This window comes from Rhamphochromis sp. 'chilingali' (assembly GCF_963969265.1).
Source record: "Rhamphochromis sp. 'chilingali' genome assembly, chromosome: 10".
NCBI classification, from domain to species: domain Eukaryota; kingdom Metazoa; phylum Chordata; class Actinopteri; order Cichliformes; family Cichlidae; genus Rhamphochromis; species Rhamphochromis sp. 'chilingali'.
The window spans coordinates 6,489,228-6,514,299 of NC_137937.1; the positions used below are offsets into that span (position 1 = coordinate 6,489,228).

The following is a 25,072-nucleotide window of genomic DNA, read 5'->3' on the forward strand; positions in this document are numbered from 1 at the left end:
TTCACCTTAGATGTAAAAATCAGCATTTACAACACCTCTGTAAATACTGACTTTTGCTTCAGTGAGGGCTGAGCTGTGAAGCAACATGCTCACTAAGGGAGTGACACCAAGAGGTACAAACCATTTCCTTTAAGAAGACGCCGGTGGCTTTTTTTTTTCTCCCCTCTTCTTCTTGTGACACCATCCAGCATTAGCCACTTGAAGAGTTCCCCACTACATGAAGCCCTGGAACTTTTTGCACCTTTTTAGTGAAACAACCTGGAAGCCATTTCTGCTGTAAGCTACCAGAACACGGAAGTAAAGGCAACCCGAGGGGACTCGTTGTGAACAGCTGAGAAAAAAAAAAAGAGAAGATTAACACACAGGAAGAAGGAAGTTTGATCTGCGAGATCTCCTCTTTCTCTCTGTGTGTGTGTGTGTGTGTGTGTGTTTGAGTGTGTGTATGCGTGTGTTTGTCTGTCTGTCTGTGTGTGTGTGCTCCGGCGAGGTGCATGTGCGAACTAAAACACTGACCCGTGGCATGAATGAAGGACAATGTCTCTGAAACTACCTCGCAACTGGGACTTCAGCACCCTCAAGGCAGAGACAGCTCGCATAGGTAAGCCAGTGGCCGTGCTGCGTTCACTGACAGCCAGAGCAGATGCAAGGATTTTACATTTCAAATTTTAGAAACGAAACAGTTTTGTTCTTATCTAATGACGTGTAAACTTTAAACTGACCAACTGACATTCCAAGAAATCAGGGATCACATTCACATTTACACCGCAAGATCTGTACCTTGTACAACAAAGATTTGTACCTCGTAGAAGAAAAAGTGGCCCTTTGATTTCTTTGCCTATAATTACATGTGGTATAACCAAAGAAGTCAAAGGTGGTTCATACTAGAAAACAAGCCGATAGCAAAGGCATAACAAGGGGGTTGTGTGGGTTTTTAAGCACAATGGCGAAGTTGACCACAGTTGCTTAACACCCCACTTTTTTTTTGTTTTACACACCCCTCGTCGTAGACCATAGAATTCACGGTTTCAATTTACACAAAAAGCTTTAAGACTTTGCATCACCTCTCTTGAGGGCCTCAGAGTAGCCCCCAGCGGCTGACCAAACAACGCTAATGCAAGGATATATTTTTAAAGTGTACAGCGTGCTAGACCCACTGATACTGTGCTCAGCGGTGTTTGCACAGGGTGGAATCAGTGCAGTACTTAATGGTGTTTCCTCTCAGGTTTTCAAGGCACGACAGGTTAGCACAGACACTAGCAGTGACTAGATGAGTTTCTACAGTACAGTCGTAACCATAATTTTTTTTAACTCTAATCTTTTTTTTTTTTTCTGCCATTGGTGTCAGCGTTGTTCAGTACTGTGGAAGGAAGTAGCTGCCTGAGCGGCATCTATTTTATCTGCCTCACATGGATATTAATATCCCAGACTTGCGCCAGTATGGAAGTAGAACTTCCTCAACTCTGGTGACCCTTCATGATTCTCCTCATGCTACCCTGAGATATCTTGTGTTAGGTAGTGGATGCTTCTTTTTCTTTTTGCTCTGGGACTAAAGTGATGCAGCCTTTCAACAGGAAACTGATGCAAGAGCTAAGTTCCTGTGGCTGTGTAACTTTGCCTACATACTGTATATGTAAGTGCAGGCTTGTATGATGTGCAAATGTCTGCACAGTCATACTGCATCTGTCCTTTCATAAAGTATTGTAAAGGTCGAACACACACCTTCAGAGTCAATGTTAATGATGAGGAATAAGGCATTTGACCCAAGTACTTACCAATCCTTTAACAAATGTCATATGTTGACATTTTTGAAGATGTTCTTATTTTACAGGATTAAATGAGAACATTGAACGCCTCTCTATTAAATATGAAGCTTCAGACTGAAGGTGTTTAACTTGTGTTACAAAGGAAGAACCTGCAGAGCCTCTGAAAGTCCTAAAGTACAGACATTTAAATTGGGCACCAGCAAGCTAAAACTGCATTGCATAACTTCTCTGTGTATGGTCTAAGGAGCTTGGAAAGAAAAGTGTCTGGACTTCTTTAAGTTGAGAGGTGAAACGTCTTCAAGCAACTTAAAGAAGTCCAGACACTTTTCTTTCCAAGCTCCTTAGACTACGATGACCTGGGTGACTGAGAACCTTCACAGACATATCCTCAGAGACATATAGTACTTTACCAAAAGTCTTTAGCCACCCCTTATTTCTTTGAATTTTGCAAGTAAAAGTGCAGTTCTGCTGAAAAATGTGCAAACATTACATAGATGTATACAGTTTGGCATGACTTTCACAATAGGCATCAACATAGCTTGAACTGTCTTAGGCAGCTTTCTAATTTTTTTTAAGCTGTCTTCAGGAATTCTCTAGTCTTCTTTAAGGACATTTAATGTTGGCTGCTTTTTGTTCTGCTCCCTACATAATTCCAAGGTCAAGATAATTCCACACTGATTCAATAATGTGGCCATCCGGGCACGGGGAGACCAATCCATGACTGATAGCGTCATGTTTGTAGCTAAAAGGACTTAGGGAATCACTTTGTTGGTGAAATATACTGTTTTGTGCCTGTCAGGGTGAGTTATCTTTGGCATTTGGCATATATTCAATAAAAAATGGGAACAAATCCTGTGTTTCTGTGGCAGGCCTGCAGAGAAGTGCCTAAAGCAACATTTAAAATTGGTTCTGTTATATCTACACACAACTGTGGTTCATCCCTGGAATTAAGTTCCTTTTTTATGCTGGAATTACTTATAGGTCAGTGTTAAGTGGATTAAAAAATAGGTTCACGGAAGACCAAATTACAAGGAAATTCAGCTCCTTGAAAATAGAATATAAAGAAATGAGATGAAGAAATGGGATGACTTAAGACTTCTGTACAGCACTGTAAATGATTTTTTAAAAATAATTCACTAATAATAAATAAATTGTACCAGGGAATGAAATATCTCGTAGCTTGTGATCAAACCCTGACTTTAGAGGAACTTTGCAGAAAATAGCCAGTCAAATTCTCTTAAACATAAATACTTTCACTAGCTCCATAATCCTCATTATATAACACAACAGTGATCTTTTTAAAGGTGGTTCTGTAATTGTACAACATTATAATTAGCAAGTTTGAAGGGTTTCATGTCTCTCTGTTGAGTATGAAGTTTAATTGAGAGCCAGTTAGCTTATTAGCATTAGCAAGCTTTGTTTGCTAATGCTTTGCCAGGATAAAGATTAGGGAAAAAGGTTAACCTGGCTCTACAGAGAGTTAAACTATAAATGTCACTGCTACACTGTAATATATCGGCATTTACAACAATTTCCAGTTTAACAAAAAAACAAGCAAACAAAGCCAGTTAAAAAAAAAAGATCTGGGACAGGCTAGCTTTTGTCCCATCTTCTGGTTTCATGCTTGGTGGTGTCTTACTTCTATTTAGCACAAAACTATAAGAATGAGATCAGTTTCCTCAGCTAGCTTATGGCAACAACATATAAAGTATTCTTTGAAAAGAATCAGGCTTTTAAAGTAAAATATTTATTGTAAGTATTTGTTTGGTCCTACTTTTATCCGGTCTGATCACAAGCCGTCATAAAACGAGGCTAGGCAACTACATTTATTGATGGTAGTCACATTTATACACTTGAGCAGAAATATGTAAATTGGTAAAATTACAATTATCAGTTCGATATGAAACTCTTCACAGTCTGTGTAAAACTGAGCATCATACTTCCCCGAGTCCATCTTGACTTGAAAGTGTTGGATTTATCGCAAATATCTTCTAAATAGTGGTTATTGGACACATCTCTGAGGTGCTGTGGAAATCTGGCTAGTCACGATATGAAGTGACATTAAAGGAACTTTATGTTTGTCAGCTGAGGGTGGGGTGTGACATCAGTCGATGTGTGTGGGCTCACATTTCCTCAACTTTAACTTTCCACTAATCAGGGTGGTGCTATTAAAATGAGACCAAAGGACTCTAAAGCTTGTAGGTGGAGACCTTCAAAGTGTACCAGGCCTCCGGCAATGATGTGGCTACTTCCTGTTTACCCCACTGTGGCCCTTCTCCTTCTCTTTTTACTCTGTCATCTTGCCTAACAAGACACAGAGAATTAAAGAAACACTGAGAAAATGGGCTCAGTCTCAGTCCAGCTATCTCTGGTCCTACCTCGCTGTCTGGGACTCAAACCGTCTGTGGTTTAGTCTGTGCTCACTAGGCCGCCTACACGTCACCTTTGTTCTTTCATCACTCCTCGTGCTCTCTAGTGTCACAGGTGATGTGACATTATCTGTCCATAACTTAACCACTAACCTTTCCATCATATTGTTTGGTGGTCAGTCTACTGCTATTTATGTTAGTACAATCACAGCTGCATTCATGCACCTTCCACAGGAAACTGGTCAGCTTAGACCAGCAGTTTCCTGTCAGCTTGAAACTCAATAGCTGAGGAACAAAAATAGTATACAGCGAGCTGCTGTCTCAGCCCTGATAGGCTGATGCATATTCATATCAAAAAAGAGGAAGTGTTCTGCTGAAGTTGAGTACCGCTGGTGTTTTGGTAATATTTCATCGCTCTGGCTGTGACACAGCACGCTGGGCGCTGTTGTTCTTGACGTTTTTACAAGCTGAGGCAGCTTGTAAAAACGTGTGGTGTTTGTGGTGTTTGGCAGCGCGGTCCAAGAGTGTGATACCTGGAGAGGGAGGCCCAGGCCAGGGCTCGCCGCGCTCCTACAGGTCCATGGAGAGGCCGCTGAAGGCCGGCTGGCTGAAGAAGCAACAGAGGTCTTTAGTGAAGAACTGGCAGCAGCGCTACTTTGTTCTGAGAGGAAGCACTTTGACTTACCACAAAGATGATAAGGAGACTACTGTCCAGGTAAGGCTGACCTTACCAGATTAATCCAGATTTTCAAAATTATTCATTTCTATATCCACTTTGGCCTTTGTTAGAATAAAATCACTTCCAAAACAAGTCATTCACATGTTATATATATTTATATATTTAAAAGAAGTTCTTATGATGACAAGACATCAAAGTTATTTCCATGTCCCAGTTTCTTATTGAAGCTACGCTTCTTTTATGCAGTGGTTAAGCGTGGAGATAAGCACAGATAAAACCGAATCATCATTCCTGTCACATAAACTATTTTTGCAATAAATGCATTTATTCATAATTAAATGCACACGTTAGTAGAAGAATTCATCCGTTAATAAGAAATGTGTCTTTTATCAAGTCTAATTAAGACCACAAACTTACTGCTAGCTGTGTGGCTAACCTTACACATTTCCTGTAGAGAAAACAACTGATACAGGAAGCCTCACATGAAAGACCTTCTGCCATTGAAAGAATTTTAATATTGCACATTTATGTTTGATTTAAAGCCACGTTTTGCATGTATACATCTGTAAGGTTCATCTCTGAAAAAGCTAAGTTTTGTTGGTATGCTGTAGCTCTGTCTGGGCCAAAAAGCAAACCTTCAGAAAGATGATGCCATAAATAATTACATGTTTTATATTGTAATAGCCGGCTTAACCTGTACTGTAATCGCAAACGCTCAAAGAAATAAAAAAGATGCGAGAAAAAGTATCTTAAAAATTCCTTTAAAATGTCTTCCTTCCTTTGAGTTGCATAAAGAGGTTATTTATATTTATATATATATCAGTGCCTAAACGTAAAATGTTGCTCCGTTTATTTCTAATGTTTCAGCGTTAGCGTGCACATCACGCTATTACCAATGGAATCATTGGCTAAAAGCCAGCAGCCAACCAACGTCTGCTTGTCTGCCACAGTCAGCACTTTCCACTGATGTCCACTGATGTTGTAGTGTCCTGTGTGGGTGTGTCAGGGAAGTTCCAGATTTGGATGTTAGCTGAAATACCAGGCATCAGTTCCACTCGCAGCTCAGATGCTCAGGTTCTGTTTTATCTGCCTTCAAGTCAGAATCGCAAAGCTGACACTAAGTATGCCGTGTCTGATGGATGGATCGATAGCTGCTATGTTAGCAGAAAGAAGTGTGCACAGTCACGCTCTGCTCAGTGATAAAATAAAGACCTGCACTCCAAACCTCAACCCATTATTCTGATGCTTATCTACGTCTATCACTGCTTGTCATGCAATTGAAAAGACTCATTTGCATTCTCATTTCAATAGTTACATTATGGTATTTTGCAAAGGTGCATGATTAAATTACTCATCACCGTCTATAGCAATTGAAAACTACTATACTGCTTAAAATCCTACTGGAATTGAACTTCTTAATAAGGTAGTTGAGTCGACTTAATGAGCACTTTGTAACTTAACCGTAACTACATGTTGGTATTCATTATAAAATGAAGGCAAGCAAATTGTTATTATTGTCTGAGCTCTGAAAACGTAGTTTTGTTTGCAGCGAAACTGGTGTAGCAAAAAGTGGTCAAAGTTATCAACCATATCAAGGTGTGAAACAAGAAGAAACAAAGCAGCGTTTTATTTCCTTAGATATAAAATGTAATTAGGACTGCATGTTGCCAGCTGTAGCTGCTCCTAACCTCTTCTGTTGTAAGTGATTTGTCTCCTGCAAAAGCACAAAATTGAGGATTTACTCCAAAAGCCTTCCAAAAGCCTTCTGTTTTAATAATGTTTTAGTTTTAATACTTAGGGGGGTTGAGGGTAATGGTAGATAGAGGAAGTGAAAACAGAGGCTAGGGCTGTTAGTTCTCTGTCATAAACAGTGAACATTAATGCATCTTAAACTACATCAGCTTGTAAGCATTTAAATAGTAATAATAAGCAACAAAAGCACCTGTTTAGGCCTTCCCACTGCACACACAGCATGAATACCAACTGCTTGTTAAAGGGTAAATGTAAGTATGTGGGTGAATTGTGCTGGTTGGTTCTTGGCAATGAAGGACTTTACAATTCTGAGTGTGTTTGTGCTTATGTGATCTGGCCTGCAGGGAGTCATCCAGCTGCGCTTCAGTAAAGTTAACGAACTCCCCCCGAATTCAGATGACCCTGGAAAGTACCTCTTTGAGATCATACCACGTAAGTAACACACTCAACACTCACAATTGAGACCTTACATGATATTTTTACTCCAAGACCTAAAGAGGATTTTTTTTTTTTAGGGGAATCCCTTCATTGTCATTGGACAGCAGAAACCTTTTTATATTTCCTGTTATATTTCTTGTTTCCTGTCTGTTTGACAGGCTCAACTGGAGACAGAGAGCGATGTCCCCATGTGTTGATGGCAAACTCCCAGAGTGACATGGAGGAGTGGGTGCGCACCTTGCGCAGAGTCATCGGAGCGCCAACAAGTGGAGGTTCAGTAAAATCTGTCAAAGATTATTAAACTGAAACAATCCTGTTTGACTAATGAAATTAAAAACTTGGACGTTGTCGGCAAATTCAGCTGAGATAAGTGGACTAACGGTGCTCTCATATTTGACCTTTGACAACGTGATGCTACAGTCAGCTGCTGTTTAGCTTAGCTAATCAAAAGGAATGGAAACAGAGGAAAACAGCTAGCCTGGCACCGTCCAAAAGTAAAACACTTAATCGAACAAAAAAACGAAAAAAACATCCATGTCAGCAAGGCTTTGCTAAGCTTCGTGTAAAAGAGGAAGTCATCAATCTAGCTAGTAGTCAAAACATATTACCTACCCATAAAAACACAATATTTCAAAATATTTGAATCAGAATCAGAATACTTTATTGGAAATTATTTTCCATTACAGTGCTGCATTATAAACAAACATTAACAAAGACAGACAGTACACTAACTAAGAATAGCACAATATAAACAAGCATATATATACATAAAAGTCACTTATTAATTAATAGCTGAAAAAACATTTGCTATAACAACGTGATATTTATTTTAAGGTCTTGTATTAGTAGTGTTTGAAGGTAGATTAGCCGAGGCTAGAGCCTAGCATCAGACAGAATCAAACTAGCTGTTTTCTCATGTCAGTCAGTAAATCCATGCGGTTTTGACAGAAACCTTGAAAATGGGAAACATTTTAAAGCATTATGTTTGTTGCCAATGGTTCTCTGCATTCTTGTGTTCATGAAATATGAAGCTCACAAACTGAAAAAAGCTTTGTCAGACTAAAATAACACAGCAATGGTCAATCTTTAGTTCCCCAAGCTATGGATGCCAAATCCAAAAGGGTAAACTCACCGAGGATAACAGAGAAGTCAGTATTGCTGGGGCAGTTTTGCTTGCGTTTGACTTACTATTACACTTCATCTGCAGTAACAAATAGTAATAATGAAAGTCATTTTCAGAGCAAGTGCACTGCGTTTTCTGACAAGTATCCATGTGGGGCTAAAAGAAAGAGAACAGCCAGCATGACAGTTGCTAAATCGAGGACATCCACTCAGAGTTACACAATTTCTCGGTTTCATTTGACAAACTAGGCCATTTTTAATTTGATTCACTTGCACAATTTCAGGTTCAAAGGGCCATGCATAGCTTCATAGCCACTCTGAAGGAGGCTGATGCATGCTAATAGACAATTGTTTACCTTGATTTCACAGTTCCTATATTTTATGGTGAAAGATAATTGTAAAAATTAAGCAATTATAAGATAAGATCATCTTTATGATTAAAAGATATATATAGTATATGCAATGTAGTGTCAAATGGGGTCAGATGAGTGTATAGAGACCTGCTGTAGTAAAGTTCAAAGTGGGGACAGATCATATGTTCTTCAGAGAAGACACATTTGACGCTTGTAGAAGGTTTAGTTGCAGCTGTAGAAGCTGTATCACTTTCTAGAAGGGTGTGGGTAAAAGAAAAGGAATGACCAGGCTGAGAGGAATCATTGACTACTGCAGGCTTTCTGCTGGAGTCTGCCAGTGTAGATGTTCGTGATGGGGGCTTAGTGTGCTTCTGCTTCTCTCACCACCCGCTGCAGGTTTTTTCTGTCCTCCACTATACAACAGTAGGTCAGGAGGCAGTTTTAGTTATCTTAGTTCTATAATTTCACCACAACAAAGTGTGATATTATTTCAATGACAGTTCAAATACCAAATATCCATAAATATCCTACTGTAGAGTAGTCATGTTATTAATAAAGGTCTACACATTTATATCTGTGAGTGATATTCACAGGCTAATTTTACTTAACAGCTTCATTAGTAGGCAAAAATATTGTTGCAGCTCAATCCAGATTTTTAGAGCCAAAAGATTATAGTGGTGTAATTTAAAATGCAGTAATATTGGGTTTTTCTGCTGGTCTTTAACCTTCCCAGTATAAAGTCTGTGTGATGTGTCAAGTCATATCATGTTAGTGTGAAAACTGAGCAGCTCATATTTGAGTGCATTCACGCTTGTGAGCTGGAAACTCCTGTACTCGAAACTATGGAGTATTTCTAGTAATGTGTTTGAAACAGATTATTTCCTGCTGTGTGCAAATTTAAAGAAAACTGATGTCAAAAATAAATGTTTTTTTAAGAAATGTAAAGAAATGAGAATTGTTCTCTCGATATAAATGTTTTTATTCAACCAAATCGAGTGATTAAGCATTAAGCATTGCCCTACGATCACCTGTTCACTAACATGAAAAGGGACAATAGCTGTTTTATAAATCATTTATCTAACTATGCCAAATATCTTTGCTCTCCGTATGTCTGCAGTGTTTGGAAAGAGTCTCATGGACACTGTGACATATGAGCAGCGCTTCGGACCTCAAATGGTCCCAATCCTGGTGCAGAAGTGCGTGGAGTTCATCAAAGAACATGGGCTGGACGAAGAGGGGATCTTCCGCCTCCCTGGTCAGGATAATGCTGTCAAACAGTTCAGAGATGCCTTTGATGCAGGAGAGAGGCCCTCCTTCCCCAGGTAATGACCTCACTATTCTCTCTATAGTCATTTAAGACATGGGAGATATGAGATTATCATTGCATCTGACCCTGGAAAACTGAGCACATCTTCGAGCTTCCATAGGAATTATGGGGTAGGATGAGTGGCAGCCAGGTGCTGCTAATCAAATGAACTTGATTAGGCAAGGCAAGGCAAGGCAAATTTATTTGTATAGCACAATTCAACAACAAGGTGATTCAAAGTGCTTTACAGAGACATTAGAAACAAAAACAAATAAAAAGCATGATTTAAAATTGAATAAAACAAGCAAACAAACAAACTAACTAAACACACATATTTCACACCTGTTCGCGCGATCTGAACCCTTATCGTAAGGGGAGCTACCAGTCCTTCTGTGGACGAGCTACTTTCTATTTTAAATTCCCTGAATTTAAAATACTCTCTAGACCCAGTCTAGACCCAGTTGGGGAGCTACCCAGAGCTCTAAACCCACTTAACAAACAAACAAACAAACAAACAAACAAACAAACAAACAAACAAACAAACAAACAAACAAACAAACAAACAAACAAAACAGTATATAAAATCAAAACAGATAAAATCAGAACAGTAGATAAAATCAGTAGTTAATGTAAGTTTTGACATTTAAGCTTAACAAACAAACAAACAAACAAAACAGTATATAAAATCAAAACAGATAAAATCAGAAATAGATAAGATCAGTAGTTAGTGTAAGTTTTGACATTTAAGCTTAAAAGTGTGGATTTGGTGCTTTATTCAAATGCAGCTGAGAACAGGTGAGTCTTCAACCTGGATTTAAATAAACTGAGTGTTTCAGCTGATCTGAGGCTTTCTGGGAGTTTGTTCCAGATATAAGGAGCATAAAAGCTGAATGCAGCTTCTCCGTGTCTGGTTCTGACTCTGGGAACTGATAAAAGACCGGATCCAGATGACCTGAGGGATCTGGAAGGTTCATACTGGGTCAGGAGGTCACTGATGTATTTTGGTCCTAAACCATTCAGAGCTTTATAGGCCAGCATCAGAACTTTAAAGTCTATCCTCTGACGGACAGGCAGCCAGTGTAAAGACCTCAGAGCTGGACTGATGTGGTCCACTTTTTTGGTCTTAGTGAGGACTCGAGCAGCAGAGTTCTGAATGAGCTGTAGTTGTCTGACTGATTTTTTAGGTAGACCTGTAAAGATGCTGTTACAGTAATCAAGCCTACTAAAGATGAATGCATGGACTAGTTTTTCCAGGTCCTGTTGAGACATCAGATCTTTTATCCTTGAAATATTCTTGAGGTGATAGTAAGCTGACTTTGTTATTGTCTTAATGTGTTTTTCTAAGTTTAGGTCTGCATCCATCACTACACCCAAATTTCTCGCCTGGTTTGTGGTTTTTAGATGTATAGATTGAAGTTCTCTGGTGACCTGTAATCGTTTTTCTTTGGCGCCAAAGACTATTACTTCAGTTTTGTTTTTGTTTAGTTGGAGAAAATTGTGGCACAACCAGTCATTAATTTCCTCAATGCATTTACCAAGAGCCTGTACAGGGCCTCGGTCTCCTGGTGACATTGTGATATATATTTGTGTGTCATCTGCATAGCTGTGGTAGTTTATTTTGTTGTTCTTTATAATCTGTGCCAGTGGGAGCATGTAAATGTTAAACAGAGGGGGTCCCAAGATGGAACCTTGGGGAACTCCACATGTGATACTTGTCTGCTCGGATGTAAAGTTACCTATTGATACAAAGTATTTTCTGTTTTCTAAGTATGTTTTGAACCAGTTTAGTACAGTTCCTGAGAGACCTGCCCAGTTCTCCAGTCGTTTGAGTAATATGTTGTGGTCAACTGTATCAAATGCTGCACTGAGATCCAGTAAAACTAGGACTGACATTTTTCCACTGTCTGTGTTCAGACATATGTCATTAAACACTTTTGTCAGAGCGGTTTCAGTGCTGTGGTTCTGTCTAAAACCTGACTGGAAGGCATCGTAGCAGTTATTCTGTTTTAAGAAGTAATTGAGCTGTTGAGAAACTGCTTTTTCAATGATCTTACTTAAAAATGGGAGATTTGATTAACTGATTATCAGCAAGTGTGTGCACATCTATAAATGCAGAAACTTTCGAGCATTCAGGTGTGTTAACACAATACCACAATCTTCCCAGGACTAAAGCGAATAATGGCCCGATTGTATTGGCCGGATGTGCGCCAATGGTGCGGGTCCTGCCCTGAGTGTCAGCTGGTGAACCTACATCTCGGTCTCTACAGGCCTCAGTTAGCATATTATATGTTGAGAACATAACATAACGAGTATGGCTGCTTGAAAGTGTTCTCAGGAGAAAGCCTCTTCTCTCTAAAAAGTCCTCGGTAGCACAGCCCAGCTTTGCAAAGTTGCATCTGAAACAACCACTTCTGCAACAATGTGGAGATGTTTGGCCATGTTTGGTGGAGGGGTGATGACTTGGGCTTGTTTTATTGCCACTTGTCCTGGGCACCTTGCAGTCATTGAGTCAACCATAGTCTCCTCTGTATACCAAAGTATTCTAGAGCAGCAGGTAAAACAGAAAAGAATGAAGCAAAGTGGCAAAGACCAGATCTCAACACTACTGAAATGCTTGGCAGGACCTTAACAGAGCTGTGCATAAACGAATACATGAAGTTAAACAATGTAGTAAAGAAGAGTGGCCAAAATGTCTTCACAATGATGTGAAAGATTGATAAATTACTTCACGTTTTGCTACTATATAAGCTAATGAATCATTGGGTGCATTTAGCTCATCACAGCAGTCCCGTGAAAAGGACAGCAGCATGAATTTCATATAGAATTCACAGGAAATAGTGAGTGTAAAGTTGTTATGGCACGAATTAATTATCACATCTTAAAGAAACTTTAAGACGCAGTAAATGTGCTTCAAACAAATTTAGCTGTCTCGATAAGAGCCACTTCCATAAAAGGAGATGAATATCCTAACCTCAATCAATCAACAGCATCAGCTCTTTTTTTTTTCTTCTTCTTCTGAGAAAGCAAGGAGAGATGAGAGAGATGTAGTGAGAAGTTGATAGATTTGTGTCTGCTCAGAGCTGAGGGTGATACCACATCCTGTTCTGGCAGGCACAGGGGAGGACGCCTTTATTACTCAACATCACAAGCTCCTCCGACAGAAAACTGTAGATGAAAACATCCATTTAACTTAACTTGCTTGTTTGTCTGTAATCTAATGTGAGTAGAGTCAGGGAACATGAGTTTTGAGCCAACCGACAGATACTTTGCAACAAAAATCAAAGGCAAGGCCTCGAGTTTCCCTCTTGAACTGCACTCTTGTCACAGTTACAACAGCAAACTCCGTACAAGAGACCCAGACCCTGTTTATGCTACACACCACCATGTCAAGATTATTTGTCCGTCCAAGAAAATATTTACACATATCTTAGTGTGATTGAAAGCATAATTGTGCAAAGCCTTTCATGATGTGCAGATAAACTCAAGAGCTTCCACACCAGTCAGCCAATCTGCATGCCTATGGTTTATTCTCGCTGGGTAATGAGTATCGTTTAAATTGCCACAGCGACACAGATGTCCACACGGTGGCGTCACTACTCAAGCTGTACCTGCGGGAGCTGCCTGAACCTGTGGTCCCCTGGAGTCAGTACCAAGACTTCCTGGACTGTACCAACCTCCTGGACTCCACCAGCTCTGAGGTGCACTTAATTTAAACACACTGCAAGATGAATACAGAGCTGAGCGTACATGTGGACAAGAAGTGGATATCCTCTGATGTTTTGAGCGTATGTATCCTTTAAACTGGTTGCTTGCATGTGTTTTCAGGGCTGGGAGAGGTTGAACAAAGAAATTGCTCTGCTCCCCAGAGTAAACTACAATCTTCTCAGCTACGTTTGTCGGTGAGTAGATGCTGAAGGACGTCATTACATCCAAACTTGAAAATAACTTAATATGTTTAAAAGAAAGACACCCGTACATCTACCAGATCCTACAGAGACCCTCTGGTCCATCACCCCAGTGTTGTTTTGAGATCAGCCTCTCGGTCTGAGACATACTATCCTGTGTCTGGTTACGTGTCCTGTTGTTTTTCAGGTTCTTGTTTGAGGTACAGCTACACTCTAAGGTGAATAAGATGAACGTGGAGAACTTGGCAACTGTGATGGGCATCAACCTGCTGAAACCTCAGATAGAAGATCCTATCACTGTGATGAAGGGTGAGGACACACAGCTCACTGATGTACCTGTTTTGGTTCATCTTAAAAGACCCCAGTTTCAGCTGTGTTTCTGTTAGATATATTAGGCAACAACAAGAGACAACAACAGTGTGTTTGCTCAGATAAACCAGTCTTGGTGTACCATTTAGATACTTTTGTAATATTTAGCACATCTACTTCCAAGTAGATTCTACCTCTGCTTGTTTTCGGCTCCTTTTTTCAGCCAGTGATCTCATGTCTCTGTAACGATCTGTCTGAATTGCATAAACCCATCCAAGTAAATATTGAAGACTGAAGAAAGTGTATCAAAAATGAGAATAAAAGCCAAAAGATAAGAGCTTTTGATCATAATCTTTTCACATTTCTGTTCTTCACAGCGACTCCTCAGATCCAGAAGCTGATGACGGTGATGATCAGACGACATGAGACTCTGTTTCCTCTTTCCAAAGATGTGCTTCCCCCCTCTCCTTCAAACAAGGCAGAGAGCCAGAAGAATGCTCCCCGAAGCTTTGTGGGCTGGGAGTCTGCAGAGGTACGAGCCTTTAGCCGCACATTAGGCTTTTGCAACGAGCTTGTTAGTGTGTCAAAATGACTCGTTATTTTACTGAAATTTGAATTTATAAAATATTTAAACTAGCTTTTTCATAAGAATTTATATATGTGACAAACAACAGAGCTAGTTTATTAACAAAAGTGGCTACAGAACAATGGCAATTAGCAGGTGGCTGGTTGATGTTGGGAAATACTTGACACGTGACATCGATATGATAAACATACGAGTGGATCCAGGAGATTGTTCATGTAGTACAGTGATTATTTGGCACAGCTACTCCACACTGTGAAGAAACCCTGGGACCAGGAGGAGAGACTGGGAGGATCAGGAAGAATAGCTGGCTTCAAAATCTGCCAAATCAAACACACAGATCTGTCCTCTGTGGTGGCCTCTTGTGAATAAGGGAGCAGCTGAAAGAAGCTTTATGTCAAATAAGTACACAAGGATCGTGGTGATGCGGTAATGGTTGAGCTGTTGAGGTGACAGGACATACATGTTTGTACCTTAAACAAAGCTGGGCTAGCTCGCCATTCTCTTTTTAGTTTTCCAGTCTTCTCATGTAAAGAACAAAGAAACAAAGAAACAGTGGAATTCCACTGTCCACATCTTATGTGTTCATATGTGTTTAATGTGTATGTATTTGGTTTGATGGGACTTATTCTCTTCATTCTCTGCTCTATATGTTATTGTTGGACACTGCTAGGGTAGCTTTGCATGATTAACTGATCAGAATAATCCTCGTCTCTCTCATGCATGACTTTGGTGAGGCCTTACATTGTCTGGACTTTCTTCTTCTGTCTTTGCTCCTTTTCCTCTTAATTTAAGTCAGCTTTCTCTTGATTGGCTGCCCCTCGTGAACAACAGGTTTAAACAGGAAACGAGTTAAAGCCTGAGCTGTGTGCTTGAGAGGATCATGTTAGGGATGCTGTCACTGTCACTGAGATCATATAGAACAAAGAGCAGAAAACTTAGGATTAGTTGTGCTTTAAGGCGGAACTAATGGGGCTCCTAATGAATAAATAAATAAATAATGCAGATGGAGACGTCCAGATCGACTCTGGTGTTAATTCCTGTGTCTTTGTATGACATGTAAGACTGTGACTGTTATTATGCTAATGGTTACTAATGGTCTTCTTATTGGTAAATTGACCGAGAGGTAGAGTACTTTTGCTACATGGATACATTTGAGGATGATAATAGCTTAATAAGAAATTTAGGCCTATGTTGTCAGCAAATAGCAAATCTCTGTATGTGTAATCAGTCTGTGTTCTCTGTGTTTGTGTTAGATGGGTGACGCATGTCTGTCTGAGTCTCCGGAGGAGGAGGACAATGACAGTCCGGGTCCACTCAGGGGAGACCACAGCCCCAAAACCTCGCTGCAGGAACCTCTGTCTCCTTCTGTAGATGACTGGCTCGGAAGCCCCCGCAAACGCACCCAAACCCTCCCCACCTTCAACTGCCCGCTCACCGGGATGGCAGCCAAGACCGAAGCCCTCAACAGGTGGAGTCGGATCCAGGAAAGCACAGACGAGAAGAGCGGCACGCTGTCAGAAGACATTTTTAAAATCCTAGACCTGCGAACGTCAGGATCATTTTTCGGGGGGTCTACAATGAGTAACAAAGAGGAGGAGGACAGATTGACCACTCGGAGGGGGAGTGAGAATTTAGTTTCTTCCACTTCTGTGCCGCAAACCCCTGAAAGTGACTTCCAGTATCCCCGGATGCTCTCTAATAAGAAGAGTGTAGACACCACGCCAGTGAGCAGTCCTCCTCCACAGGTCAACAGCATGCCAGAGCTGAAGAAAGACCCCGGGCAGCCACTTCTAGACAGGTGAGATTAGCAAAAGAGTCACATGGACACCCTGACCCACCATTTCAGCCATTAAACACTAATTTTCCTAAAATAAAATGTTTTAGAAATACTGAAATGAAATGCTCAATTTCTACCCCGAAACTGTAGAGTGTAGATGTGCTGTTGCAGAACACTTAGAGCCTGGATTCAATGTGAGAGAATCTTATATGAGCAAAGCAGACCCTGGAGTATAATAAACATAAACTGAACTAGATTCCTGGAAACTTAAAATGAGTTTATTTATACTGGAAACAAGTCCATGTGTTCACACAAAACTGACGTGAGTTATTTGGAGGGAAAACTGCCGGTGCAGAAACTCTTCCTGGCACAGCTTAGCTTTTCCTTTGCCTTTCTTACTGCACATGTGAACCTGTTTATGTCTGTCATTGCCTCTTGCAGTTTGCAGCAGGAGAACAAGGAACTGAAGGCCACCGTGGCAGAGCTCCAGTCGGCCCTGGAGGCTGAACGCCGCCGTGTGGCCGCTCTGGAGATCTGCCTAAAAAATGCAGAACGCAGCAGAGATGAGGCCCAGAGACGCAACGGCGAGCTGCAAAGAGACATTCAGCAGTTCCTCATGAGAGAGAAAGCTCCTACTTAAACGTAATTCTGAGATTCACTTACATGTGGGTTTATGATCCTGTTAACAAGGGAAGCCTCATCCATTAACACGGGAACTGGGAGTCACCGTTTGGTCCTATAGATAAATTATTGACTATTATATTTGTGTTTATTTTAAGGACATGTTTGATCCTCCCGTTTGCAACAGTCACGTCACTGTATGAATTGCCTTCATTTGGTGTAACTGTCATACAGAACACATTTACATGAATTACTTGCATGGAAATCTAGGGTCAGGCATCAACTCTGCTCAAACCCTTTGATCCGAGGATAACGGGACTTTAACTAATATGAATGTTAGAGAGTACAAAGAGTGTGTGTCATTCAAACATGTTTCATTTCAGTGGTAAATTAATAAAGTTGCACAAATTGAAATGTGTCTGTCGATGCGCAAAATGATCTTACAGCTCATTCAAGCTTTTTTGTACCAATATGTGTTGTGTTACCCCCACAGTTCAAACAAATTAATAACAGAAAACAGAAAAAAAATCTTTCTTGAGGAAAGTTAAGGAACATCGGGACAGATACATGGCTGAAAAAGTTATGTGAACTTCAAAAAGGTGTCAATCCCGAGACTCTGTAACTCCCATTAAAACCTCTAAGGTCTGTTTAGCTAACTCCGCCCTTCATCAGCACAGTACAGGAGGTTAGGTTTCATCTAACTCTCCGTCAAAAGGGGTTAAAAATGGGGGCGTGGCTGCTTTAACTGGCACACCGGATGGTACAAACAGATGCAGCCAATAGGTAGGCGATCATAACATCACTCGGGCCAAGAGAGGACTGGACGATGTTATGAAACAAAAGATGGCTACATCCATCTTTAATATACAAGCTATGAGAGAAGCAAACTGTTCAAGCCTATCCTAGCAGTCATCAGTCTATTGCAGGGCCAGACAATCGAAACAGACAACCATTTCTGCTCATATTCACACCCACGGTCAATTTAGCGTATCCCCACGCTTGTGTTTTGACTGTGGGAGGAACCTAGATAACCACAGTCAAACTAGGCCCAGCAATGAATTTGTCTTCTGTGCTGTGGTCCATTCTGGGTCTATGAACAAATATCAGAAATTATTCTTTGGTCCCAGTTTGGATTTGTGTTTGCCTGAGAGCAGCAGATTCTGGTGGAAACAGCCCCAGCCTTCCAGTTATTAATAACAGGTACTGGAATATCCACTAAAACCCCACAATATCATGACAGAAGCGCGGGGAAAGGTTAGGTGAATATCCAGACCTTTCCCTCAGGAGTTGGCGAAGACAATGGGTCTTCGGCAACTCTGGGTCCTCCTGGATGTGTTTGAAAATGGTGACTTAGTCAATGTTCTGTCAACGATGTCTCCATGTAGTCAAAAATGATTATGTACTACTTTAAAAACAGTAAAAATAATAAGTCTTACAGCAGAGGTTTTGTGGTGAAAATTGTGTTGATTTTCAATAGTCGTAAAAGGATAACACTGGGGAGTGAACACACAGATGGAAATCATTAAAATTCAGAAACAGGATATCAGGACTTAATATCTGCTTCCTATAAGGTTTGGTCCAAAAATAGCAACTGTGCGCTCCCTAAATCCTCAGTTGTTACACTCTTGGGCCGATAATGGAGACCATATGGAGGGGCCTGACTCTGTGTGCAAATAGACATTTTTTACTATCAAGCTTTCTTTAGTCCACCAGGAAGATGTGACGGCCTGTTGCAGCAGCAGTTTAGCAAAGAGGCAGATAACAAGAACGTCTGTCAACCATCAGCCTGGCAGATGAGTGGCAGAGGCAGGAAAGGCTCATTCCTTCCCATCTGTGACGCACCAAAATCAGGAGTGTATCTGCGGGTCACACAAAGAAGCTCAGGAATGAAGGACAGTTGTGTAGTGAGACGAGGGTTCAGGTGACGAACCGAGCAGTTGTTCGGATCTGATTGGAAGCCAGCGTGAATCGTTGCTAACTAGTGTCATCAGAGTCTCTCACGGCTTAGCTGTTTGTTTGCTTCACACGTACTGTAGCGTGTAGCACGTGCCAATACATTGGACGAGGCCTCGGACGCCTGCTTCATTAGTCACCCAGTTTCCACTGCCATCACCTTTGACTTGTTCCTGTTATTCTAATTGAGAGGAATGCCTTGCAAGCTGGTGCCCCAGATGAAATGTCGTGAGCGTGCCTCACCTATTATTGATTTCAGTTAACCCCTTTTCAGACATACTGCTGCTCTTCTCAGAGGAGGAAGTAACTTTCAGCAAGCGTTACACAAGTGTGGAAGTGGCTGAACGAACGGGAATGAGGATTTTTGTACTGCTCTGTCATTCTCACGAGCTACTTGAAATGTTGTCAAGACCCAAAGTGAACTCAGTATCTTTTACGCTCTATCATTAAGGCCTCACACCTCATTGCATTTCAATTTCATTTGTGCCACCGTTGCCTAATAGATGCATCCTGTGCACTGAACGATATCAACAGACCTGTGGTGTATTTTGTCCAAAAAAAAAGAGAAATGGTCAATGGAGCCTAGGCAGCAGCTCGCAAGAATCCACCATTTACAAAGCAAATAAACAAGTGCAGAATATCAACTCTGGAGCACCCACCCAAACAAAATAGCTCTTCCACAAGGAAGAGGCTACAGGACAGTGTTTACAAAATCCTCATTAAGGAAGTTGTGAGATAACACGGTCATGTGCATCTCACAAAGTTGAAGGGAAAGCAGGCACGCACACACACATACACACACACACCAACTAAAAGACCATACGCACAGAAGCAATGCAGAGCCCACCATAGCATAGATAAGGGACAGAAAGAAAGAGCTGGCAACAGAGAGCAGAGCACAGAGGGAGACTGACAGAGCAGAGGACACAACAGAGATGAGTCGGACGGACAAAGACGAGCCTCGGCCACCCTGCCACCGGAACTACAGCGGCGTCGCAAAGGACATCAAAAGGTGTGCGTGAGAATAAATGCTGTGAGGTCTGGAAGACAGCATCAGGAATACACACGCAGAGAGGCTCACACTGGCCTGTGCAAGGGCCACCAACACTTTTCAGCTGAAAGAACTTTTTAGCCTGCAGATAAACTGATCTTTACCTAAATTAACCTCTGAATTAGAGATCTTTTTTTTCTTTTCTTTTTTTTCATGAACTCATCCAAAGACAACCCTAGAGGGCATAAATTAAATTGCTGCAGATTATTTCTCCCATGGCGAGCACTTGGGTCTCTCAACTGGGAACCATTTGCACCTCCAAGACCTTGTTCTTGACATACTCCATCCTGCTGCTTCAGGGGCCCCTCTGTGGAGAGACTAGCCCCATCTCCAGTGCCCGTCAGAGACAGCGTCCCGCTCCGGGTCTCGGAGACGGGCATGGAGGGGTTGTGGATTTATCGTTGCTGGAGCAGGACGGCAACAAGGATGTGCAAAACCTGCTGGAGAGCCTAAAAGAACAGTTTCTGCGTACTTTCAACCTCTCTGGCATGGGTCCTCCTTCCTTAGCTCCTGGAAGTACACGACAGGAGCCACCTGAATACATGATGGAGCTCTACAACCGCTTTGCTAATGATCACAGTGCCATGCCCACGGCAAATATCATCCGCAGCTTCAAAAACGAAGGTACGTCACTGCTCAGTATCTTGTTGATAATGTAGATTGAAGAAAAGAGATACTTTTTTCCCTCTGAATTATCCTAACCTTAAATTATGGTAAAGCTTTGCCTAAATGTTCTGACACACATCCAAACATTTTCATTTTTCCAAAACAAAACAGCCACAACAAGAAATCCTTTAATTTTCCTCTAAAGCACGGGGTTAGGAATAAGGGCTACTTGTCCTTAATGACGACCTTACAGGGTTAAATGCAAAGTTAATACGTGTAATGATTTTTCTTATCACTTCTTATTCTTATCACTGTGATCTGTAAGACTTGTGAAACTGGTCTCCTTTCAGATATGTACAAAGTTTAGTATTTGATTTAGTTCATGACACTGAAACTCTTCCTTAGTTTAAAAAGCCTTTTATTTCAAAATGTTATTTCTACTTTGACATGACGGTTTGGATTAAATTCAAACAGGAGTTCAAAGTTTCTCTGTCTTGAATAAGCAAGTTTATGTCTGAACCACTTTTTTTTCTCCTCGCCCAGATTCCTCTCCCAGTGCTGTTGGTGTGGGAGGAGTGAGGCGCCACCCTCTCCTCTTCAATGTGTCAGTCCCACATCATGAACGCATCACAGCTTCTGAGCTTCGCCTCTACACCCTAGTCCAGACCGATCGCCACCTCTATGCTGGTGTCGACCGCCGGGTAACTATCTACGAGCTGGTATCGCATGACGATAACGTGACGGATGCGAACGCTGCCAGAGGAGACGCATTCAGCGGAGGAGAGGAGCGGATAGAGTTGGTGGAACTGGCTTCGCGCCAGGTCTACGGCACCGATAACGGCTGGGAGGCGTTTGACCTCACTGCTGCTGTGCAGCGCTGGCATGGATCTGACGATGGAACCACACACAGGTTGGAGGTGCATATTGCCAGCATCGCCGATGATGGTAATGTTCAAGACGTGACAGAAGCCAACAAAGACAGCAGTCTGCCTCAAGGGGACATGAAGATTGACACGAGCCCAGAGAAAAAACACAAACCCCTGCTAATTGTTTTTTCCGATGATCAGAGCAGCGATCACCGCGATGACAGGCGGGAACTGAATGAGATGATCGACCACGAAACCTCTAACATGGTCGTGCAGAATGACTTTGGGACTTGGGGGAGTGAAGAAAGTGAGCCAGATGAGGAAGACCTAATCCAAATGCGCTCCAATCTCATCTATGACTCGGCTTCTCGCATTCGCCGCAACGTCAAGGGAAACCACTGCAAGAAGCAGTCTCTGTACGTAGAGTTCAAGGACATTGGATGGGACAGTTGGATCCTTGCCCCCACTGGTTATGATGCCTTTGAGTGCAGTGGAATTTGTTCCTACCCACTGACAAAGCACGTCACACCCACCAAGCACGCCATCGTCCAGACACTGGTCAACATCAACAGCCCTCAGAAGGCAGCACGAGCGTGCTGTGTGCCCACCAAGCTGGACCCCATCTCCCTGCTGTACCTGGATGACACGGGGGTGGTCACCTACAAGTACAAGTATGAAGGCATGGTGGTGGCCGAGTGTGGCTGCAGATAATCCGGACTATCTTAGAAAGTCTACTGAAAGTCTTACGATAAGAGGAAGGACAAAATAACTAAAGAGAGGGAGATGAACTGAGAATGCAGATTCCTACAGTCTCTATAAGGGTTCCTCAGCAGGACTGAATGTGTTCAGTCACTATGCATGAAACTATAAGAACTCTCAAATGTGCAGCAAATATAATATCTTGTACCACGAGACACATTATTTCATCTTATACAGCAAAGGTGAATATGGACGTTGTTGTCAATAACGATGCACGTCCTCATACACGTAAGACTAGAAAGTCTCAAGATTTCCCAAAGAACCAAGCCCATCCTGCAGCCTGGTGGGAACTAGTGGGCCCGCTGCCCCCCTCCCTCTCCCCTTTCCCCTGACATCTGCCTTCCTCTCCACTTATCTCTAGCCTCCCCACTTGATGCAAACACTAATCAGCACTTCATGTGCCTCGGCGCAGTGAAATGACCTCCCCGAGGCAACCTGACAAGGCATGAACTCTCCAGGCCCACCGCCTGCCTCCTGTGGCCTCCTGATACGTGGGTACTGTGCTGAGGTCCCAGTGTCAGGGTTATCAATCCTAACCCCATTTCCCACTTCACATGCCTCTTTTCCACTCCCCCGAGCCTCAGTGATAACAAGGTGTTGTTGGTTGAGAACCATGTATGCCACCACTCAGCTTCGGAGAACTTAAAGCCGCTGTGAGAAGCTTTTGAGGTGATGCTTCGGGGGGAGTGAGGCAGGGGTGGGCCACATTCCTAGGCAACAAACATTCTTAACTAGCTTGTCTTGCTGACCTAGCACTGTGTGGACCCCCCCTCCACCCACCCACCCACAGACACACAAACTGGACATATCTCCAACTCCTTTGTTTTTCCCACTTTGATGGTAAATGTCTTTGTTGGAACATTACTGTGGAGTGGGGAAGCAGCTACACATCATCCATAGATGGATTCCCAAAGAAGATCATTATTTTCTTTTGTTAAAGGCCTTTTGATACCTCTGCTGCTTGTGTCAAATAAAAGACTATTTATTGTTCTAATTTATTGATTTTTATAACAGAGTAGAAAGCTATATATGTATAACTGTAAGTCAGCATAGAGACGTTTTTTGCAACCATGACAATGCATTTGCAGCACAAGTGAATTTTGTTGGGAAGAGAAATGCTAACAGTTTCTGAAAGAATAAAGAATAATTATTAAAAACAAATCCTGAATGAATCGTGTGCCTGAATCACTGATCCCTGCAGTTTCACCAAACTTGCACATCACCCGGGCCAGCAGTATCAGCTTGCAGGTCACAGTTCGTGCACCACAAGCAAACAAAGAACCATGGGAAAATAAGTTGTGGCCCCGCTAATGATTAAAACGGACGAGCTACTGCTCGCACTGACAGGTCGCAGGCCGCAGATAGCAATGATGGAAAACCTGTTCATAAAAAGCAAAAACAAACAAAAAAAAGCAAAGAAATCTCTTTCTGCTGCTGCAGAGGTTTCTGTGAATGTCTGTGGGATTGCAATCGCAAGACTGGCTGTGATGTTGTTTTCACGCACCAATGCACACTGAAGATTTAAATAAAAGATGCAGTTCAGACCTGAAATGCTGAACTCTTTCTGTTCTTTCTGATTTGTTAATCATGTGGATCACAATAAAGTTCTATGAAAGGCACTTGTGCTCAGTTTGGGTAAATGATAGTGCTGTGCGATATTACTCATTTTTGGTATCTGATTCCAAGTAAACACAGGGCCAGTCTTGCTGGTACTGATACTTTTTACTTATAAAGGAAGCTTGTGTAGGGGAGATCAGTGTGTCATGGGTTACAACTTTGCAAATTCTGAGCACATTTTAATGGCCGCTCCAAACACATTTCAGCTTTTCATGTATTTTGAAACTGTTTTTTGGAGACCTTTAATGCAAATGTGTCTGTCTGTAAAGCTCTTTGGATACATTTCTGTTTTTTGAAGGTATTATAAGTTATTTTAAAAAAGTAGACGTGACAGTCAACACAAAACGGTTCAAAGAGCATGTTTGAGGCATATTTTTTCGTGGACTACACAGAGGATTGAAACAAAGTATCGATCCTGTCGCAGTAGTATCAATCCACCACAACTAATGATATAGAGACTATCGATATTTGCATCAATCCGCCCACCTCTAGTAAATAAAACTGCTAAAGCTGCAGGAAATTAGGTCAAAGATGAAATATGGAGACTTAAATGTGTGAAGTGAACTATAGAAAGCTAGGAAAAGATTGGAGGCAAGCGACTATAAAATAAACGTAGTCACAAATGAATATTAAGAAAACGCACACACAACCTGTTTGTATCCTCTGTTAAAGGCCAAGCTAACTGTAGCCTAGCTGCCTGCACACTTGGTACAAAACCCAATGATTCTGATCACAAATACAGCAAATAAATGTGAGAAGTGTAATGTTTAAAATGCATCTTTTGAAATCATAGCATAGCTAAATTATTACAGTCCTATCGTTTTGCAATCCTTCCGCTGCCTTTCAGAATGTCGTATTTACAAAATAGCTGCGCTTGTTTTAAGTTGCTTTTGCCAAAAAGAAGAGGAAAAAAACTGTTTTGGCCACAGCCAGCTGATGACAAGTGCACCAAAATGGATGGCCCCTCACGCAAGACGAGAGCAGAGGTCGGCTAAAAATGGCAACAAGAGAGCAGGAACCTCAATTACTGAGACAACAGGCGGCCTCAGCTATGCGAAGCTTGCTAATTGAATATTTACAGAACTATGGAAGAAATATGAATCTGGCCTTTGTCACTGAATGGCAAGCTTTCAGGGAATATGATGAAATGGGAAGTCTTTGGTTTGTGCTCCTTTGATAAGGACTACTGCAGAGCTCTTGTTGTTTCTCACTCTTGATTTGAAAGGATTTTATGAACTGT

At 41.6% G+C, this 25,072-nt stretch overlaps 2 protein-coding genes across 2 annotated transcripts; both read left to right on the forward strand.

Moving 5' to 3' along the window:
- Positions 1 to 95: 95 nt before the first annotated feature.
- Positions 96 to 17,522, forward strand: arhgap25 (Rho GTPase activating protein 25). Its single transcript, XM_080894788.1, has 11 exons — positions 96 to 598; positions 4,645 to 4,847; positions 6,908 to 6,995; positions 7,160 to 7,273; positions 9,594 to 9,798; positions 13,348 to 13,480; positions 13,608 to 13,681; positions 13,875 to 13,996; positions 14,374 to 14,528; positions 15,836 to 16,380; positions 16,801 to 17,522. Exons 1-11 carry the CDS (start codon positions 535 to 537, stop codon positions 16,997 to 16,999), a joined length of 1,902 nt encoding a protein of 633 aa, XP_080750914.1. The 5' UTR covers positions 96 to 534; the 3' UTR covers positions 17,000 to 17,522.
- A 2,228-nt stretch (positions 17,523 to 19,750) lies between these two features.
- bmp10 (bone morphogenetic protein 10) lies at positions 19,751 to 23,376 on the forward strand. The gene is made up of 2 exons (XM_080893899.1): positions 19,751 to 20,608; positions 21,134 to 23,376. The coding sequence occupies exons 1-2, from the start codon at positions 20,200 to 20,202 to the stop codon at positions 22,165 to 22,167; spliced, it is 1,443 nt and encodes a 480-aa protein (XP_080750025.1). The 5' UTR covers positions 19,751 to 20,199; the 3' UTR covers positions 22,168 to 23,376.
- The last annotated feature ends 1,696 nt before the right edge of the window (positions 23,377 to 25,072 follow it).